Source organism: Spermophilus citellus, assembly GCF_964194105.1.
Source record: "Spermophilus citellus genome assembly, chromosome: 6".
In the NCBI taxonomy this organism is placed as follows: Eukaryota; Metazoa; Chordata; class Mammalia; order Rodentia; family Sciuridae; genus Spermophilus; species Spermophilus citellus.
In genome coordinates this window covers 89,924,907-89,946,559 of record NC_138187.1, presented here as the reverse complement: position 1 = coordinate 89,946,559, position 21,653 = coordinate 89,924,907, and the positions used below count along the sequence as shown (strand labels likewise).

The 21,653-nt window shown below is 35.6% G+C and overlaps 2 protein-coding genes across 3 annotated transcripts in view; one reads left to right on the top strand and one right to left on the bottom strand.

Moving 5' to 3' along the window:
* The window catches only part of GDI2 (GDP dissociation inhibitor 2), a 26,169-nt gene extending 9,319 nt beyond the window's left edge, over nt 1–16,850 (bottom strand). The window contains exons 1-6 of the mRNA XM_081297801.1: nt 16,623–16,850; nt 9,401–9,508; nt 7,251–7,350; nt 4,446–4,580; nt 3,266–3,464; nt 2,875–3,006 (exon numbers count right to left, since the gene is read on the bottom strand). Coding sequence (XP_081153927.1) covers nt 2,875–3,006; nt 3,266–3,464; nt 4,446–4,580; nt 7,251–7,350; nt 9,401–9,508; nt 16,623–16,667 — 719 coding nt within the window. The 5' untranslated portion in view covers nt 16,668–16,850. The remainder of the gene's footprint in view (nt 1–2,874; nt 3,007–3,265; nt 3,465–4,445; nt 4,581–7,250; nt 7,351–9,400; nt 9,509–16,622) is intronic.
* On the top strand, nt 16,800–21,653 carry LOC308651076 (uncharacterized protein; the record flags this gene model as incomplete). 2 transcript variants are annotated; one of them, XM_081297802.1, is made up of 2 exons in its annotated part: nt 16,800–17,156; nt 19,541–21,653. In XM_081297802.1, the coding sequence occupies 2 exons, from the start codon at nt 16,800–16,802 to the stop codon at nt 19,592–19,594; spliced, it is 411 nt and encodes a 136-aa protein (XP_081153928.1). In that variant the 3' UTR covers nt 19,595–21,653. The 2 variants fall into 2 exon arrangements, with proteins under 2 accessions (XP_081153928.1, XP_081153929.1); XM_081297803.1 differs by having other exon boundaries at nt 19,509–21,653.

The following is a 21,653-nucleotide window of genomic DNA, read 5'->3' as shown; positions in this document are numbered from 1 at the left end:
TGAGGATCAAACCCAGTACCTCATACATGCTAGGCAAATGCTCTGCCACTGAGCTACAGCCCCAGCCCAAATAGCCTAATTTCTATTAAAAGAAAATTAATAATCAAAAGCCTTGTTACAAAGAAAGTTCCAGGCTCAGATGGTTTCATTAATCAAGTCTATGAAACACTGAAGAAAAACCCATAGCAATCTTCACAAACTTTCAGAAAACAAAGGAGGAGGAAACTCTTCCAAACATTTTATGGACTACCAAACCTTGATACAAATAAGAACACTCAAGCTTTATAAGACAATATCATTAACAGAAACACACAATTCAATCATCTGTTATCTGCATTAGTTGCATATGCACACACAATGAACAAATTAAATCCAACAATAAACAAGAAAATGCATCATGAATATGGAGCTTATTATCCCAGGAATTCAAGGGTTTTTTTCTTAACATTAAAAAATAAATTTGTAGGGCTGAGGATATAGCTCAGTTGGCAGAGTACTTGCCTGGCATACACAAGGCTTCAGGTTCAATCCCCAACACCACCAAATAAATAAATAATAAATAAATAATTCAATATTTTAATATACAAAAGAAAAGCTGCATGATTAACTCAATGTCAATACCTTTTCATAATAAAAACTCTCAGCCAACCATGAATAGAAAGGAATTTAATCTGATAAAACCATCTATCAAAAAATTACAGAAAACATTTAACAATATTATATTTAATACATCATCCCTAACTCAAGGAACAAGACAAGAATGTCCATTTTTAGCACCTTAACATTGTTTTTGAAGACCCAGCCACTGCAATAAAGGCAAGGGGAAGGGAAGACACGTCAAGATTGTTAAGTGGAGAATTTAAACTCTAAACTCACACATAACACAATTGTGTACATGAAAATTTTAAGAAACCGGGCTGGGGATGTGGCTCAAGCGGTAGCGCGCTCGCCTGGCATGCGTGCGGCCCGGGTTCGATCCTCAGCACCACATACCAACAAAGATGTTGTGTCCGCTGAAAACTAAAAAATAAATATTAAAAATTCTCTCTCTCTCTCTCCTCTCTCACTCTCTCTTTAAAAAATAAAAATAAAAAAATAAAAAAATAAAAGAAAATTTTAAGAAACCTATAACAGTAGTAGAATAAGTGAATTAGTTTAATAAACCAGTCATAAGACATAAATATAAAAAATGAATTTTATTTCTATGTATTAGCAGCAAATAACTTTAAAATAAATAGAAAAACTCACTATGATGATGAATATTTCCCTCAAATCTTAGACTTAATTCAATCAAAATCCCAGCAAATATTTTTTCTGGGGAGAGACAAGCTGATTCTAAAATGTATATGGAAACGCAAAGAATCTTAGTAGATGAAACAAATTTTTAAAAAGAACACAGTTGGACTTACATTACCTGACTGCAAAATTTACTACAAAACTATATCAAGACAGTGTGGTAAAAGTATAAGGAAAAAAACACACAAAATCACTGGAAGAAAACTGGATCCCAAAGTAGACCCATATACATGGCTAAATTATTTCCCCACAAAGATACCGAGACTACCTGGGAAAGAAAGTCTTTTCGATAAATGCTGCTAAAATACTAAATATAGGTATAGTAAAGATGAACCTCAAGCCCTACCTCATTCCACACACCAACATTATTTCAAGATTAATGACAGAGTTAAATGCAAAAATAAAACTTATAGAAAGAGACAAAAGTATCTTTGTGTCCTCAGGGAAAGCAAAGATTTCTTAGGAGACAAAAGGCTTTAAACATAAAAAGATAATTTTGAAATATGGCACTTTATCAAAATGTAAAAATTACAAAAGACAAGCCAGAGACTAAGAAACTGACAAAAGACTTGGCACCAGAATACATCAAGATCTACAAATCAAAAATTAAAAAGACAACCCAAATCTTTAAAAATCTGCAAAGACCTGAACAGTCACAGAACAAAATTATACAAATGGCCAATAAGCTCATGAAAAAGTAGTCAACTTTATTTCTCAGGAAATACAAATTAAAACCATATGATATGACATTTTATACTCACTGGGTGGTTAAAATTAAAATGACTGACAGGGCTAAGGATGTAGCTCAGTGGTAGAGTGGTTACCCAGCATACCTGAGGCTCTAGGTTCAATCCCCAGGGCAACCAAAATATTTAAATATGTTAAGCAAAAAGTAAAAGCCACGGCCAGGCACAGTGATGCCCTTCTGTAATCCCAGCGGTTCAGAAGGCTGAGGCAGGAGGATCACAATTTCAAAGCCAATCTCAGCAAAAGTTTGGCCCTAAGCAATCCAGTGAGATCCCCTCTCTATAAATAAAATACAAAATAGGGCTGGGGATGTGGCTCAGTGGTCGAGTGCCCCTAAGTTCAATCCCCCTTAAACCCCCCCCAAAAAAAAACATAACGCAAAAGCCAGAGACAAATGAATGCATGCTGTATTGTTCCCTAGATAAGAACTTCAACAACAGGCAAAATAATCTGGTGGTAGAAATCACAAAAGTAATGCAAGGGAGAGAGGATGTATTGTTTACAAAACAAGGAAGTTTTCTGGGATAAGGAAAATATTTTGGTTGTGGTTATACAGGGTCAATACATTTGTCAAATTTTTTCTTTTTTTTAACCAAAGATGTTTCATTGTACATAAATTTCACTTTAATAAAAATAAAAGTACTGGGGACAAGGCTCATAGGAAGAGCACTTACAAACATGTGTATTACACTCTTAATGCCATGGGAAAAAAAGGAAAAGTATGAGACATACCTTGTCTCATTGGTAAAATTAAAGCTCACGTACCACCTATTTGAGATAAAGTTCAGGATCAGTGAGGTATCAGCTAATCAGTTAAAAATGGGCTCTTACCTTGCAAATCCTTGTGGCAATTCTCCAAGGCCATAAAGTGGATAGAGGTATGGGCTTTTGCCATATCTTGCCAAAGACTCACTGTAAAGTTTAATTCTATTAATGGTTTCACAACATGGTTGATCTAAATAGCTAGAAAGAAAATGAATATTAGAAAAGGGTTTTAGTTTTCTTAGTTGCTCAATTTAAAAATCTTTTATTGAAAAGATTTTAATCTATTGACTTCCTAATTCATTTAAAAGGTTCCAACATTAATTTGAATTTAGAGCCTCTTCTTTCATAGTGTAACACAGTTATATATTCTGTTAGAATTTCTAATTTGGAGAACTGGGAAATTCATTTCAGTCAGCATTCCAAGAAAAATACAAATCTTAAAAACCAAAAAACTTACTCATCAGTTCTGTAAAGTGCAAGAGCATGACCAGTAAAATCTATAACATCTTGGCCCAAATCAAATCTCTTATACACATCTCTCATTGTGGTTTTCTTAGGATCGATACCCTCAAAAGTTCTAGGATCTTTTTCATCAAAGTTGGCAACATACACTAGGAATTTTCTGAAGCGTCGTTTTTCAAATAGTCCCATTAAACCTAAAAAAGAATTTTTCAAAAAGTATACACTCACAATAGGACACTGAGAGATAAAAAAAGAGAGAGAGAGAGTATGAGAGGAAAATTTAAACATGAATATCATTAACTTAGCCCCTCTAAGGCAAAATGTAAATTAAGATATGAGAAATTTGGATAACATCACCTCCAATTTCACAACTTTAAAATAAAACCCACACAATTAATATATATTAGTTATAAAGTCTTTAAGTTTACCCCCAGTTATAAGTAATTACAGTCAGTACTTAAATATGAATTATGTCTCTTTTTAAACTTTTTTTAAAAAGTATTTATTTTTTAGTTGTAGTTGGACACAGTACCTTTATTTCACTTATTAATTTTTATGTGGTGCTGAGGATCGAACACATGGTCTCAAACATGCGAGGCAAGCATTCTATCACTGAGCCACAACCTCAGCCCCTGAATTATGACTCTTATTAGATACAAAGAAAGTAAGTCTTTGAAAAAAATATGATCTATGAAGGGAACAATATCAAAGTTCTTCCTTTGATAACCAATCAACACTTAACCAACTACCTAAAATGCTGAATGCTCTTCCTTTTCCTCTTCTGAATGCTAAGACATATTCTGGCATCTAACAGAGAAAGAAATGTGGATGTTGGTTGCCCTGTTGGTCACTTACCTTAGAGAAACACTAGATAATCCATTCACTGCTTTTTATACTAAAAGGTGAACAGACAGCTATAAACTACCACTTTATAGACCCTCAGCTCTTCCTACTAGCAGCATGCAGTTATAAGAAAGACAATGAAAAAGAACCTTCTCCCCTCCCTAACCATACAGAATGTTAAAGATCACTAATGTACTCTCTTCTGCCTAGAACAGTGTCTGGCACATAATAAGGCATTCAATAAATATTTGTTGACTGGATGGATTGATGTCTGATATTTCTTTCTACTATATAATCTAATTATACTGAGAAGATAAAATGAATGTACTTACTAGATGCCAGGGCTTCTGCTTCAGTAGAAGGAACCTTGTAGATTTTTCCTCCCTTATAAACAAAGCTCCCTTCAGTCACTTTGAAATCTAGATAGCGAGTGACCTCTGTGTAAAGTAGCATCTTAACCAGCTGACCTAGAAAAGTCATAGAATTCAAACTTTAACTTAAATCTTGCTACCACTAAAAATTAACAGAAATAAACGCACATTTACTAATACTAACAGCTTCCCAATTTCTTCTTAACATTGTCCAATAGCTCTTACAAAACAAATCTGCAAAGCCATATTTTAAATGGTAAATCAGGGCACATACCTACTACATAGTTAGAAGTTTCTTTTCTAACATTATGATTTCAGCGTTAATAATTCTTATGAACTTGCTTTGCCAAGGGTAAAAGATATTAGAGGCATGAGATTTAGAATTGCAGTATTACTGCAAATGGATTTAAGCTGCTTAACAGTTTCTATCATATTTCAAAGAAACAACTCCCAAAATATTTCAGTTTCCAAGTCAATTTATATTTATTAAAGTGAACATCAACACCAGATATAGAAAGAGCCAGGCATGCAAGTAAAAATATTACCTTTCTATAAGCCTAAAAATTCTTATGTAAAAAACAGCAAACTTGTGAAACCAAAATTTTATTTTAAAGCTGATATGAAGATACACACACTAGGGTTGTCAAAAAGATCAATTTTCTTTTTCTTTTTTGAGAGCAAGAAATAAAGTATTGAGAGACACAACCGGTTATTAAAATATAATTATAGTTGTACATATATTACTATACAATTATATTAGCTGGTCCCCAAATTGGGGAAAAATAATACGTAGATACCACGTGTAAAAATGTAATGTGTTAACAAATTAATGTTTGGTAAAATTTAAAATCAAAATAGAAAAAAAAAGAATGGTATTGAAGGACAACTGGTTGGCCATTTTGAATAATAAACTTCAATCTCTACTTATTTTGTGTATGGTGGGGTGCGTGCGTGTGTGCGTGTATATGTGTATGTGTTCCCAGAGACTGAACCCAGGGCCTCATACATGCTGGAGAAACACTCTACCATTGAGCTACATACACATTCAATCTCTACTTTTAAACCAATAGGACAACAAAGCAGATATATTTCATACAATAGATGTATTAAATGGTAAAATGTAAAAATTTATGACAAAAAATGAAATCGTCAAATCATTAAAACAACCATTAGTATTCTAATAACTTGAGGCAAGGTGAAAAGAAAATTTCAAAAATAAACCACCTGCAAATAAAAATCAATGAAACGAAAAAAGATCAACCAATATGACATGAAAAAAGCCTGAGTATAGAAAAAAATTTTAATGATTATTAGGCAAATTGCATAACTTTAAAATGGTAATCTTAGTTATAAAGAGCTCTTTCACATCAATAAAGAAAAACACAAAAAGCTCAATGGAAAAATGTACCAGCACAAGGCTGGCCAATTTACTAAAGAGGAAAGTCAGTCAGTATGTAAACCTCATTCTATCCTCTAAAAAAATAGATATTTTTAAAGTTCAGATTTTACCTCTCAATGACAAAATATCAACCAAATTTACCTCTCAATGACAAAATATCAACCAAAATAAGGGTTGATAAGATACTAGGAAATGGGTAGGATAATATCACTGGTAAAAATAAAATGTGGCAATAAAAAAGGAAAAGACTTTTGAAAAAGATTATTATCTTTGTCCCCATAATACAATTCTGAGTATAAAACGGGGTTTGTCACGTGTGCATGCACGTTCATAACATACTGGCTTAAAAAAAAAAAAAAGTTAATTGGGACCAAAACTACTATGTCATACACCAGAATATTAACTATAATTAAATCTAGATGGTGAGATTATAATTAGGTAAATTTGCTTTTCATTCTACTTAACTGCTTACTAGTTTAAATATTACTTAAGCAAACTTTTTTTAGAGTTTACCCCAAAAGAATTTAGCAAATTTTAGAGAAAATTCAAATAAGGTCTCTTTCTATTAAAACAAACAATGTAATAGAAACAAAAGAATAAAAGGAAAGGGTAGCACATACTTTTATTCATAAAACATAGACTTTGATAACCAAGAACTTAGTTTTCCAATGTCACCTCAAGTACTAATAATTTAAAAAGATATTTCATGCCTCTATGATGAGAGAAAATTAATATGAAAAATAATTTTAAAAGCCTACACAAAAAAAAACATTAAGATGACTCAGTTTTTAAAGGGTCAGTTATCTAAAATTGTCCGCAAAGCATAGAGAGAGAAGTCAGTTACAAATGTTTACAATTCTGGTATGTACTACACCACATCCTAATTGTACCAATGTTTATAGCTATGTCAAATGCTTCCAATTTTATTTTACAAAACTTACATTTACAAAATGCTTACAAAATTTTGGCATGTATCTTGCTACATCTTAACTTTGTTTCTCGGGCTGAGGCTGGGGCTCAGCGGTAGCACATTTGCCTGGCATGTGTGAGGCACTGGGTTTGATTCTCAGCACCACATATAAATAAATAAATTTTTAAAAAAGGTCTGTCAACAACTAAAAATATATTTGAAAAAAAAAAAAAACTTTGTTTCTCTATAGTCATTTAGTAATAAACCACACGCACTTCTCTCCATTCTTAACTTACTAACTCCAGACACCTCTAATGGACCACATCATTAACCATACTATTACAATTCAACAAAATCCAGTTCCTCACACACATAATAATATTCTCTCTTTGAGAGGTAGTTTCTACCTCCAAATAAGATCCAGTATACTTTCATAAATTAAGTTAGAATTCTTTACCATTAGCCATAAGAAACTTGGGAATTAAGTCAACATTCCAGTCTCTTCCTCTCCCCATTGATGTTGGTGGTGGTCCTGGTAATTTAAATCTTTTGTATAACTAAAAACAAAACAAAAAGTAACAAAATTTAATTTTCCATTATTTTATATAATACTTTTGATTATGTGGTTTTGGTATAATAACAAAACACTACTACAATACGGTAAGGTAGGAGGGCATTTCATATTTTATCAGATAAAATGTTTATCAAGGTCCCAATACATACATAAATAAGACAGATTGATCAATTTGTGAATGCTAAAATAAACAAAATATTACATAAGTTTTAATTTTTTTTTTTTAGAGACACACAGAGAGAGAGAGAGAGAGAGAGAGAGAATTTTTTAATATTTATTTTTTTAATTTTTGGCGGACACAATGTCTTTGTTTTGCATGTGATGCTGAGGATGGAACCCAGGCCGCACGCATGCCAGGCAAGCGCTACCGCTTGAGCCACATCCCCAGCCCCTTAATTTGTTTTTTAGTAGCAATAAAACAAAACAGGAGACTATTTATTAGTGACACTAGTAGTTCTGTAGGTACATTCCTTATTGGTAGAACTCATTCTTCCCCCACATAAAAAGCTAACAAAAGATTTATGAAGCTATTTAGTAGTCTTTTTGTTTTTCAAACCACAATTAACTAAAGGTTCAAACATTGCATTTTTTTTATTTCTTCTTATTCTCATCTTCATTCAAAAGTTTTCTCACTTTTTTTTTCTTTTGAGAAGATTAGGCTAGTTTGTAAGAAATTGTTGTTGATTACATTACACTGCATATTAGGGGCCATATAATGTCCAGTTAACCCACCCTAACTTTGCTTCTGTAGTTATATTAGGAGTTAAAAATAAATTTTGGATCCTTCAAACTAGAAAAGATAATTAAAACTAATTCTAGTTAACATAGCTTTTTAAGTTTCATTAAGGTATAACTGATATACAAAAAAATGCACACACTTAACGTATATATTCTGATGAATCTAGAGAATAGTATGTGGCTATGAACACCATCGAAAAGTATCAAATATATCCATCACTCCCCAAAACTTCTTTGTGTTGTTTTTTTTCTGGGGGGTTTTGGTTTGGGGTGTTTAGCAGTAGGAACAGCTAACTTATAATTTCTAAATTGAGTAGAAACTTTGATAAAAGGAAGCCTGCAGTTTAAAATTTGAGAATATTATTTCAATTTCATGAATCTTACTGATAACATAAAACAAAGTTGGTAGATACATAATAAAAATTCAAGTATCTGAATATATTCACCATAAGAAAAAAATTTTAAAAAGAAAAAGGAGAAAGAAGAAAATGTGTTCAACTTATTAAAGATCAGCTAATAAATGTGCTCAGTGTGGAAGGAATGGTGACAGCAAATCCCTTCAGACTGTATATAAAGAAATTTGGTGGCCATCACCTGAACCAAGTGGTCCAAGTTATAAGCATTATTAATGGTGGATACATGCGGATGTTCAACAAGCCCCACACCGAGAAATTTATAAGTGAGTTTAGTATAACACACTTAGTACTTCATGTGCAGCTGGGGATGTAGGTCAGTGGTAGGGAGCTTGCCTCGAATGTTCAAGGCCTAGGGTCTGATCCTTTAGCACCAGAAAAAAAATTTTTTTTTTTTTATGTATGTTTCAAGTGGCCTTATCCTAAAAAGGCAGAAAATAGACTACTAAAGCAACGGGAACTAAGCTTAGAAATGTACAGCACAGGTTCACAACCAAACCCTGAGATTTTAACCACACAGAGACTATTTTGTAGCCTGAAAAATGGGGATAAAAATATGCCTTTGAGTGACTGAGAGAATAAATAAGACCAAGTGGAAAGCACTGGCATTGTGCTTGGTATGTTAGGCCCCCTGCTATCAATCTTCCTAGTATATATTCTGTTAGCTTTGAGAGATAATAGACACTAGATGGCAACAACAGGTCACAATTAAAACTTCTACAGCCCCCCAAAAGAAGCTCCTACAAAATTATGTGCTCCAGACTTTCTACTTAGTAAATTTAAATAAATAAATAAATAAAACCATCTCTCGGGATTAAAATGAAGATTTACTAGGAAAATATTCAAAATACAAAAGGCATGTTTATTTTTATTAACACTTACATCTTCCAGTGGTGTTATAGATGCACTCTCTCCTCCATAATATGGGTTTCGATCCATATGAAGAACCTTCTTTCCATTCACTGACATTATACCAGACAGAATACATTCCTACAGGGAAAACGTAAGTATCTTTAAAAGAAGGCAAGTCCCACAACATATTTAAAACCTTCAAAAACCAGTCACTAAGAAATTAAGAATTCTCTTAGTTAAAAAAAGAATTCTCAGGCTGGGATAGCTCAATTGGTAGAGTGCTTGCCTTGCATGCACAAGGCCCTGGATTCAATCCTTGGCACCAGAGGGGGCGAAGAATCTTCTTAGTAACTAACAGTTATATTCATGCAACATGACATATTCTATGAAGAAAGCCCTAAAGTCACCAAGATTCAAAGTGTGGTCTTGGATCCCAGTGGGTCCCAAGAGAAAACTATTTTCATAATAACACCAAGAACATTGAGTCACTTTTCAAAAACTAGGTTTGCATTTGCACTGATGATGCAAAATCAATGGTGTTTTGATAAAATAGAACAGAGGCTCTAAACTAGCAGTCATTATATTCTTCACTAACAGGCACTTGCTTAAGAGATACCTTTAATGAAGCATAGAAATTAACTATTAAAATGCATACCCTTTAATATGTCTTTTTATCTTCTGTATAATAAAATGGGAAATACACATTTTAAATTACTTACACCTCAGGATTAAGTAAGCTGAGCTAGCTACTTTTTTCACAGATCATCATTTTGATTTTAAAAACCAACTGACTGACAAACTATGATTAATTAGGCTTAGATATTTGTCAGGCATTTTCTCAAAAATGAATATAAAGGAAAGTAACTGACATTATTTGTTGCCAATAACAAGTTAAAACTGTGAATGATAATTAGAATTTTTTAAAATCTGGGCATGTATGTCAGGTCCCTAATACTGACTTTTAAATGACATTTCAGTAACAGTATTAACAAATATGATTTTTTTAATTGGAAAATGAAATGTGTTAACATTGGAAAGATTTGCATATTTTCCAAATGACATAGGAAAAATGTTATAAAATCATGCAGGAGAAAAAAGGGAATTCACAGTGCAAACTTTACCAATGAATTTTAATGTATCAGAATATCAAACCATTTCTGGGCAAGGTGGCACACGCCTGTAATCCCAGCGGTTTGGGAGGCTAAGGCAGGAGGATGGCAAGTTCAAAGCCAGCCTCAGAAAAAGCCAGGTGCTAAGCAACTCAGTAAGACCCTGTTTCTAAATAAAACACAAAATAGGGCTGGGGATGTGACTTAGGGGTCGAGTGCCCTGGAGTTTAATCCCCGGTACCACATACAAAAAAAGGAATATCAAACCATTGATGAGTTGTTGGGTTATTATTGCAATTCATCTTTTCAAAAATTAATGCTAGTGTTTTCATGTATGTAAAAAAATTTCAACAACAATCTGAAAGACTGTATTATTATATTCCGTTTTTGATCCACTTACACTTTTGTGTGGTCTGATTATTTTCATAAATTTCTGATAGACAATTATCACAACAGATTGAATACAGGAGTTTTTATAAAGTCAGGCATTAAAGAGATCTGCAGAAAATGTAAGACAATAATGATCTCATAAATCTTGATTTTGAAAAATTGTTACATTTAATAAAATTGTCAAGCATGTTAACATGTAATGGATTTATTACTGTTTTTTAAAGTAGATCAATTTTTTTATTTCTGTTGATTTCTAATATTGACAGAAACAATCCTTATAAATAAGTTTTTTATGATCTTCAGTTTTAAGAGTGGAAACAGAATCTACACCAAAATGTTTGAGAAATAGAGCCCTAAGGAAGAAGCATCCAGAATAAAAGCATCCAAGATAAAGGATAACCATTAATAAACTGACAACAGAATTCCTTATACCACAATTTTGTGGATCAGTGATTAATTTTTTAAGACGACAAAGGAAATTCCACATACATTTATAAATTTTAGAATTTCTCAAATTTGCCCAAAATACCCTATATAGCAGAGAAGTATAATCTCATTCCCCAAATAATCTATTTGACTTTGAAATATTTATTTCTTAATTCATACAATTTTCAATTTTCCTCTATAATGTATGTATTCATTTGATATTTCTTAAATGATTAAAACTATCAGATTCAATTTTAGTATACAAGTATGCATAGTTTTTTATGACTCAAGAAACAAAACATTATGTTCTGAAAGTCACTCATGCCGTTTCACTCATAACCACCATCATCATCACTCTTATGGCTTCTAACAGCAACAATTTGTTCTGTTTTTGAACTCCATATAAAAGGAATCATGTGGTATTTATTTGATCTGGCATCTTTTATTCAACATTATGTTTAAAAGATTCATTCATGTTTTGTGTGAGGTCTAATTTGTTTATTCACATTGCCACAAAGCAGGGATCCCTAAGGTACATGATCCAAATTCAGCATGCATACTACTGTTTTTAAATATAGTTTTATTGGTAAATATCCATGCCCCATTTATGTACATATTATGCACAGTTATTTTCACACTGCCCTAGTTTGGTAATTGTGACAGAGATCATATGGCCCGAAAAACCTAAAATATTTACTGTTCTATACCAGTTCAGAAGGAATATCTAATCCTGCAAGCAAAGAATATTGAAGTGGATCCTGACTTGGCATGTCCTAAGCAGATCCTGAAGCTTCTGAAACTTCAGTTGATTTATGGACCATACACTGGGTAACAAAGCTGTAGAAGTCTCCCCTGAATGGACATACCACATTTTTCTTATCCTTTCTACTATTGGTCCAGTTTTTGACTATTACAAACAATGCTCTATGAACACTCTAACATAACTTTCAAGTATACATTTCTGTAGCTAGCTATCAAGGAGAGCAAATACTGTCAATCAGCTTTCCAAAATAGTTGTATAATTTATGCTTTTAAGTATCATATGAAAAATGTCCTTGGAGTTTCAAATCCTTGCCCAAAACTTTATGTTGTCTTTAATTTTAGCCCATTCTCATTAAGAAGAATTTCCTGTTAATTAATGAAGTTTAGTACTTTTGTATTTGATTAAGACTAGATATCTTTTTTTAATAAGTTTCCTTTCAAGTTTTTTACTCACTTTTTATAGGCTTCCTGTCATTTTCTTATTGCCTTATGAAAGTGCTTTATATATTCTGTTAAGTCCTTCCTTGGTTACATGGAACAGAAAGATTTTCTTCCATTTTGTGGCTTAATTTTCATTTTCTTAATGATATCTTGGTAAACAGAACCGAAAGTATTTTACAACTACAAAAATCAGCCCTAATATCATCTAAAACAGCTAACTTGCTAAATAAAGTACTAACATATATAGTTCAATATAATATGTGAAAGTAAAATAGTATTTATGTCTTGAAAGTAGGTTCTTAAAAAAATTTAAAAAACAGGAAGACCCCTCATATTCCCAGCTAACAAAGTAGACTCAGGGTTAAACTTTTGAAGAAAAAAATCACAGCAAACAACTTTTGAATGTTGCATAGCTTCCACATATAACTTTTCACACTCCACTGCAAAAGAAAGTATGACCTACTGGATCTAAAGCAATCACTGAAAGCTGAGAACTAAAATAAAGAGGCCCAATAATTGAATGATGCAGCAGAATCAAAGAGCTGACAGTAACTACCTTCAAAGTTATCACCTGGAACAAATACAACAAAAGTTAACTGAAGCTAATAAAAAATCTGCAAATCCATTGATTCTTCTAAACCAATAATAAAAGATTGTTTCTACATTGCTAAAAGAATATATTATATAGTACAATATAGACCCTATCTCTAAATAAATATGGCTGGGGATGTAGTTCTGTGGTTAAATGTCCCTGTATCCAATCCCCAATATGGGAAAGGGGTGGGGGGTCCAAGTTCCTACAGAGCTTACTAAGTCTTAATGGCTTCATTCGGTTATAGCTTAAGACAATAATTAATCCTCGTGATGTGAAATCTTAGTTATAAAGTAAATTAATAATGTTCTTTAGTTTGTTAAAGAAGTTTTGATATCATTTAGAAAGTTTTTTACCCAAAATCTATAGTTCTTTAAAGGGATAACTCACAATTCCTTATATAGAACACTCATTTTTTAGTTTTTACCAAATCATTTTAGGTTTTCTTTATTAAAGTTACTATCAATATCTGTGGATTAAATGTAACTAATGGGGCTGGGGATGTGGCTCAAGTGGTAGCGTGCTCGCCTGGCATGTGTGCAACCCGGGTTCGATCCTCAGCACCACATACCAACAAAGATGTTGTGTCTGTCGAGAACTAAAAAATAAATATTAAAAATTTTCTCTCTCTCTCTCTCTCTCTCCTCTCTCACTCTCTCTTTTAAAAAAAAATGTAACTAATGGATGTTATCCCGACAGCAGGCTCATATTTTACAGTTTTATACCATTTGTAACATTATTGTACAACAGTCCTAAGACTCCTTATAGTATACCTTTTAAATTTTGGAAATGTGTTAAATTTTTTAATTCAATATGAGCTACAGCATGTTGTAGCAAATCTATTGTTTGTAAAAACTAACAATAAGTAAAATAAAATGGAAAAAAAATTGTGGATTAATATGAGCTAATTAGACTTAACTGATGTAAACAATGCCACTAAAGCAATATACAAATCTCCAACAGTTCTTCACACTTATTTACAAGTAAAAGTTTCTGACAGTCAAAGTACAGACACAAGGGAACATCATGTAATATCATGTAATATCCATACATCATAATATATGCCTTTATTAGGGTCTTAAATCTTAGGCACTAAATATTTATAAGCCAAAAATTAAGGAAACAAAGTTGCATGTTAACTCTAGAAACTCAAAGTTAATTTGGAACTGAAAATTTTTAACTTTGGAGATCTCCTCATTGAACTGCCAGTCATCTAAGTCCTGGTATCACTAAAATCCCCCTGTTGTGACTACTCCTACCAATGATGGTAACAATGTGATTACCCTGAATTGATATAATTCTCAAAAGAACATCTCACAAAATAATATAGGAAACTAACAGGAGATTAAAGAGTTATCATCAATAGCTATAAAATGACAACCGAAAATGGTAAGTATGTATCCACCATTCATCAAAAAATTCACAGTCCAAATGCAAATTTAAATGAAGTATATTATCTTGTTTGTTATCCTATAAGATTGTGTATCATCTTTGATACAAAGTGATGTTTCTGAACTAGGCAGGTGGAAACCTGCATGATGATGGATTTGTACTCACTTGTCTATGTTTTTTTTTTTAATTTTTTTTTTATTGGTTGTTCACAACATTACAAAGCTCTTGACATATCATATTTCTCACTTGTCTATGTTTAACTAACCTGAATCATGAGTAAATTTGAAAGACTAGCAATAATCATAGAAAAAAAAAAAAGAGTGGAACTAACTGGCTCTTCCAACATGCTGGCAGCAACAGTACACATTCCAACGGCCAAAATCCACCACAAACTACTAAATTCAGCTTGAGATCCCAATTAGGTACTTAAAAAAACAAAAACAAAAAACCTGCAGTGGGTAGGCCTATTCATTTAGGCATCCAACATTCTTCCCAACTTGGCATAAAAAAAGAAATTCAACCAAATTCCCCACATTTAAACGACCAAATGATTTTCTGGAGAAGTAACTGCATCTGTTTGGTACTATTTCCTAGACTGTCACAAGTCTATTTCTGAACTGGTCAAATATAATAAAGTATTAAGAAATGAGTGTTCAACAATCATCATAAATCACTATAAACAGAAAGATAACTTTTTCCTATAAAAAAATTAGCCAAATACAATGTCAAAAGTTTTCTCTTACCTAGAGAAATCAAAAATAGTTATTTTATAAAGTGTAAGCTTTATAAAAATTAATTTGATCCTGAGAAAACATATTTCAACAAACTTGAAGAAGTGATTTACATTAAATGACTCAGGCATTTGAAGTCCGACTATAAGGAATTCACAAGATTTACATCAGTGTTCATCTGGATCAGTATTCATGATGAAGTAGCCCTGTCAAAATTTCAAATTTCCCCAAAAAGCTGATAGTTAAATGTTTCTGTCTACAAATTGGAATTCTTCTGCAAGAACAGTCCTTCTTTTCTTTTAAAAAGCAACAGAAAAGGTACTAGATACAAAACCTGCCTGCATTGTTTGCAAAATATTATCTAAAGATCTCTAAGCAGACAGATGCACAGAAAAATAAACATACTATGGTATTAGATATACTTTGCATTTGTGTATTAGTAATTCACTCTTCATGTTATTGATTTATCTTCTAACTCCCTGAAGGGAGTTGAGTAGTAGAAAGATCTTGGCCTCTAGCAATCCATCACCCATCAGTTTCTTAATACAAAGCAGTCAGAAGAGACAGTGGAGGCAGGAAGCAAACCAAACAAAAGGGAAAGATGGTAAAAGTCAGGTGCAAAAGCATCTGACATCCAAGTTCTGAGAAAACTAACTTCCAATTCTATTGATGCTCAGTAAGTGGGTTGACAAAGTGCTTTAAAGGAATCAACTTACTGGCAGGAAGAGGTAGTTAAAAAAGAAAGAAAAGCTAATTTCTGCATTTTCTTCAAAAACTTAAAACTCTAGCAATTAGAAAGAAATAACTATTCAATAACTTGTCACGAAACCTCCCTGGTTTGACAGCCAATACTGAGTAGTGGCTGCAGACTAAATAGGAAACGCCACTGCGAGTGGTTTACACCCTCCCCCCTCCGCCTAGTGCTTCTCCGCTTCCAATCGGGATAGGTCACAGACCCAAAAGGGAAGTAAAGGAGCAGCGGCACCCCAGGGCAAGGTTTTTTCCCTTTCCTCTTCATTTCTGCATAAGGGTGAAGCTTCTTCTCACCTGCTTTTATTCGGCCGTTACTACCCGACTGACTAGCTCCACAGATGCACCGCCTGGGTTTCCATTTCCTGCTGTTTCGCTGCAAACTTGGAGAAAGCCCGCTTCCTTCAAACCTGTTCATTTCCACTAGCCTCGTCCCCCTCCCCGAAAACCAAGGCCGACGACGAAAAGACAGCCCTCGAGGGGACTCAGGCCGGCAGGTCTCGGACGCTGGACCGTCTTGTTGCCCGGGGGAGTGCGTCCACCGCCACCCGGGCGGCCGGATGGGAAGGGAGTCGAGGCCAGGCCGGGAGACCGGGCGAGGGGACGCCCCCCAGGCCCGCACATCGCTGGCCGCCCCGCACCCTCCGCCCGCAGCTCACCGTCAGGCCGGTGCCCAGCACGATCACGTCGTACTCCTCATTCATGGTGGGGCAGGGCGAGGATCGAGGATCCGGGAACAGAGGAAGCGCAGAGGCTCTGAGGCCACCCTAAGAAGGCGGTAAGGTGTTCAGGCCGTTTCGGGCCCGAGGAAAAGGGAAAAGCGGAGGAGAGGTAAAATGGAGCTGACCAGGAGGCGAGGCCGACCGCCACCTCAGACGGGAAGAGCTGAGTTGGGCAGGGCGAGGAAGGAGGGCCGAGAGGAGAGGGCGCGGCGGGCGGTGACCGAGCCTCCGCAGCCGGGGCGGGGCCTGCCGAGAGGCCGCGAGAGCCGCCAGTCACGCGCGCCCCGTCCTCTCATTGGCTACGTCCCTGTCGTTCGCCCAACCTTCTTCTTTTCTCGCCAGTCGCGAGAGGAGGGCGGGATGTCGCCATCTTGGCTTCCGGTTCCCCGCCCGTCCTCTGCCACCGTGGTTTGGGCGGCGGCGCGCCGGCCGGGAGTTGAGTTGCGGGAGAGAAGTGGGACCCTGACTGTGGTGCGTTTGTCACTTTCATGACTCCCGCGGCTTGGGCAGGAGCTCGCTAAATCCAAGGGCCAAAGCCAGACCGCTGCCCTTGGACTTTGAGCTAGTGTGAGCCGTTAGGTGCGTGTGTGGCCACGTGGGTGCGGAACTCTGATCTGGGCCGCCTCTGGGGGCCTGCCAGCTTCGGTCGCACGCTGCAACTTGGCGCCTGCTCCTGTCCACATGGCAGAGAAGAGCTCAGGAATTACGTGTTTTACTTCGTGCCCCGTGCTGTTCTTATACGTTCTGGGAAGTAAATTTGACTTAAACTGGTTTCCATGCTGGAGAAAATTTGGCCCAAGTAGCCTCCAAAATGAGAGACAGGCACCCTAGCTTGATGTCCACACGGGTCATAACCTAACTTAAAGAGTATACCCTGGTAACCAAGCAATTGAGCCTCAGCCAGTCCCAGGCTGAAGGCTGCCAAATTGCGCCCTAATTAGGCAAGTGCAGAATTGCACTAGAGTAATCTTTGTACATTTCCTGTTTTTCTGGTTATAAATACAGTTCACCACGTTGTAGGTGCGGGGCATTCTGAACCATTATTGGCTTGATGCACTGCCTAGTTCCATGTATTTGTTGTTTAAATAAGCTTTTAAAGTTAACTCATCTTGGTTTTTTCTTTAACAAATTGGCATAGTTAGTAGGGTCCAAAGTAGAACTTACAGTGTGTCCCAGAAGCATCAAGCCTCTACACGAACTACCCACAACCACACTTTGGGCCTGGTGATGTCTTATAGCATCTAAAGGCCCTGGGTTAAGTTTCTTGGATCTCATGCTTCCACTCATTTTGGATTCTCAGCTCTACAAGTTTATCTGAGCAAACTTTGTTATTCTTTTTCTCTTTCTCCCCTCACCCTACTTTCTTCCCACCCCACTTTCCTGAATTGGATTCAGATAAGATGCCTCAGTTGTTTTTTAACAGACAAAATATGAATTGGGTTTCAAGTCAAATTGGATTTAACACTTTTAACTGGAATAGATCCAGTTAAGGAACTCAGATTGTTTTTTGTTTATTTGCTTATTTTGGTTTTTGTTTATTTCTTCAATTATTTATAGGCTCTTCACAATTAAAGAATTGCAAGATTCCACTTTCTGGGACTCCCGTCTAGATTCATGTATTAAAATTATGGGCCCAGAACATGTGCATTTTGGGGATAATGGATTAATCTAACTTTAAACAACTTAAAAGCAGTGGCGCTGGTTTTAATTTGGAGAGAATTACAAGTCATATGTGAAAAACAGATTTTTTTTTTAAACCCTGCTAAAAGTCAGGTACCTAGGTTCACACCTGTAATCCCAGTAGCTCAGAAGGCTGAGACAGGAGCATTGTGAGTTCAAAGCCAGCCTCAGCAAAGGAAGGCGCTAAGTAATTCAGTGAGACCCTATCTCTAAATAAAATACAAAATAGTGCTGGAGATGTGGCTCAGTGATTGGGTGCGGTGAGTTCAATCCCAGCACCAAAAAAAAAAAAAAAAAAAAAAAACCCAAAAAACAAAACTGCTAAAACAGGACAGTACTTGCCTAGCATGTACAAGACATTGAGTTCAATTACCGGCACTGAAAAGGAAAAAAAAAAAAAAACTGACAATACAATAGGGTATATTTTTTAATTCTTATGTAGACATATCTAGAAAATCTAATGCGTCAGAAATTGCTTCCCTTTTTTTTGAAAAAGCAGTTAAGGGTTGGGCATTGGGGCTCAGTGGTGGAGCACATGCCTCACATGTGTGAAGCCCTGGGTACAATCCTCAGCACTACATAAAAATAAATAAAATAAATAAAGGTAAAAAGAAAGGTAAATAAAGAAAAAGGAGTTAAGCTTTAAGCAACAAACTAAGGGCATGATGAAAGAAGTCTGTACTTTAATAACTGAACTAAAACTCTGACTCTTCTCTCTGTCTTTATCTAAATACTCTTGATTCCACTAACCCTTTATCCAGTTGCCTTTTTTTTCTGAAGATAAAAAGACAAATGCTAAATAGAGTGATGCCTTCTGACCAACCAAGGTTACCTGCCATCTTTTCTGCCCCATGTTCTGAGACAGAACTTAGAGCCAGCATAAGAGAATCCAAATCTAACAGAAATTCCTCAAAAAAATTTTCCAGACCTTTAGGATTCTCATAGGAACTTAAAATCTGAGACTCCCTGACCTCTACCACCTTATGCATATGACATTGGGACCTGGAGAAGCTTGAAGTGGATGACAAAAACAGAATGGAAAGAGGATATTAATAACCCTTTCAAAACTTGTTCAAGGTGGGACCAAGGAAAGGTAGGAAATTGTTGACTTTTAGATTCAGTCTCTGAAGGGTTTTTTTGCAGAAGATTAATTCATCCATTATATAATCCTGCAGGCAAGAGAAGGAAGAACCAGTGCAGATTACAGAGCTCACTTAGAATCACAGTGAAGCATCTGGACTCAAAATATATCAAAGACCATTTCCTGCCACAACTAAAATGCCAGAAAAACCAGGCAGCCATAAACCCTGTCAGGAGAGAATGGACTCTCACAACTATAACTTTCCAGTTATTTTCCAGCAATTTCTACAGGGAACAAGGACCAAAGGATCTGTAATTGGCCCAGTAGAAGAATTCAGAAGAAAAGGAAAGGACTTTAGGGATCTGGTATGGCATGGGAGACTCACTGAAATAACCCTTGGGATTATCTTTGTGCTTCTTAACCAATGTACTACATGCCAACTTGACAGCTGCAGAAGTCAAAAGGTGATCTGCCTGCATCATGTCTGAGATGAGCACCACCACAATTATTTTATTCCCCAAGAAACTGCAGAAGATAGAACAGAAATAACACAAATTGAAGTTGTATCAATTTGCAAGTTTGGATATGATGTACTATTTGGTATAGCAATTGGTTCTTCTGCAAAAATAAGAAGCAGTGTCAAACAAGTCCAGAAGAGATTTAATGCATTTGTAACATCTATTGAAAATCAGATCTTAAGGATTCTGCCAGTTTATTAATTGGTATGTGTTCCATCCTATTACCAATTGGCTCAGCAATCAATCATGAGGTAGCTAATTTGTATATGGAAGTAGTTGATTGAGCATACATGGATGGTTTCCATTTATATCCAAACAACTACATGTAACACTATCTGACATAAACAATTCATGAATAGTACAGTTTTACTTCATCCTGTTGCCAATGAAATTTCTGCTTTCTTGAAGGCTTCAGAAAATGTCAAAAACAAATTAGAGGGCTGGGGTTGTGGCTCAGGGGTAGAGTGCTCGCCTACCATGCATGAGGCACTGGGTTCAATCCTTAGGACCACATAAAAATAAAATGAAGATATTGTGTCAACCTATAACTAAAAATAAATATTTTTTAAAAAATGGATTCTGTTTGGAGCAATTTAACAGTCTGCAGTTCTAGAATTATCTCTTCAAAAGCTCCCCAACCTCTCTACTGCTACAGACAACTGGATAAAAAAGCACACTCCATCCTATAATGCTTTTGTTCCTCCTGAGAGGACACTAGGAGCAAGTTTAAGAGTCTCTGTACTTGTTATTGCTTCTGGTCAGAGGATCACTTATGTAAGTGATGAACATGGTTTGAGTCCAAATGATTAAAAAATACTGGTGGAATAATTGTCTTATAATTGCCAAAATTATTTATAGTCAATTTTTGGTTTGCCAAACTCATAATCTTGGGAAGACAACAAAAACTTCTGATGGTGCATTTCCACCACTTAATGGACCCTTCAAACATTTACAGTTGGACTTAATTCAGTTGACACCCTCAGTGAGTGTTATAGTCAGCTTTTTCGCAGTTATGACTAAAATGACTGGACCAAAACAACTCTAGAAGAGGAGAAGTTTATCTGGGGCTCACAGTTTTCAGTCCATAGATAGCTGACTCCATTGCTCTGGATCCAAGGTGAGGCAGCACATCATGGGGGAAAGGCCCAGTGGAGGAAAGCAGCTTAAGTCAAGGCAGGTGTGGGAGGTGGTTAAGGGGAACATGCACCATTCCAGGGTATGCACCCAAAGACCCACCTTCTCCAGTCGTGCTCTGCCTGCCTGTAGTTGCCCCCCCACTCCAGGTAGTTCATTCAACCTACGATAAACAGCTCTCACCCTAATTGTTTCACCTCTGAATATTCCTGCGGAAACAGGAGCTTTTGGGGAGACACCTCATCAAAACCATAACATGAACACAATGATATTTTAAAATTGAAATTAGTAAAGTCAGCCAATTGTATTGCCTTGGCCAAAGGTGTTACCACTGGCTTTAATGGCAGTCATACCCACTTCCAACTGAAAAATGTAGATTGCCCTTTTATGAAATAGTTACTGGAAAATCCATACCCAATTTGTTAACAAAGCCTCAGGGCTGGGGGTTGTGGCTCAATGGTATGGCGCTTGCTTAGCATGCATAAGGTACTGGGTTCGATCCCTGGAACTATGTAAAACATTTTTTAAAAATTAAGGTATTATGTCCATCTACAA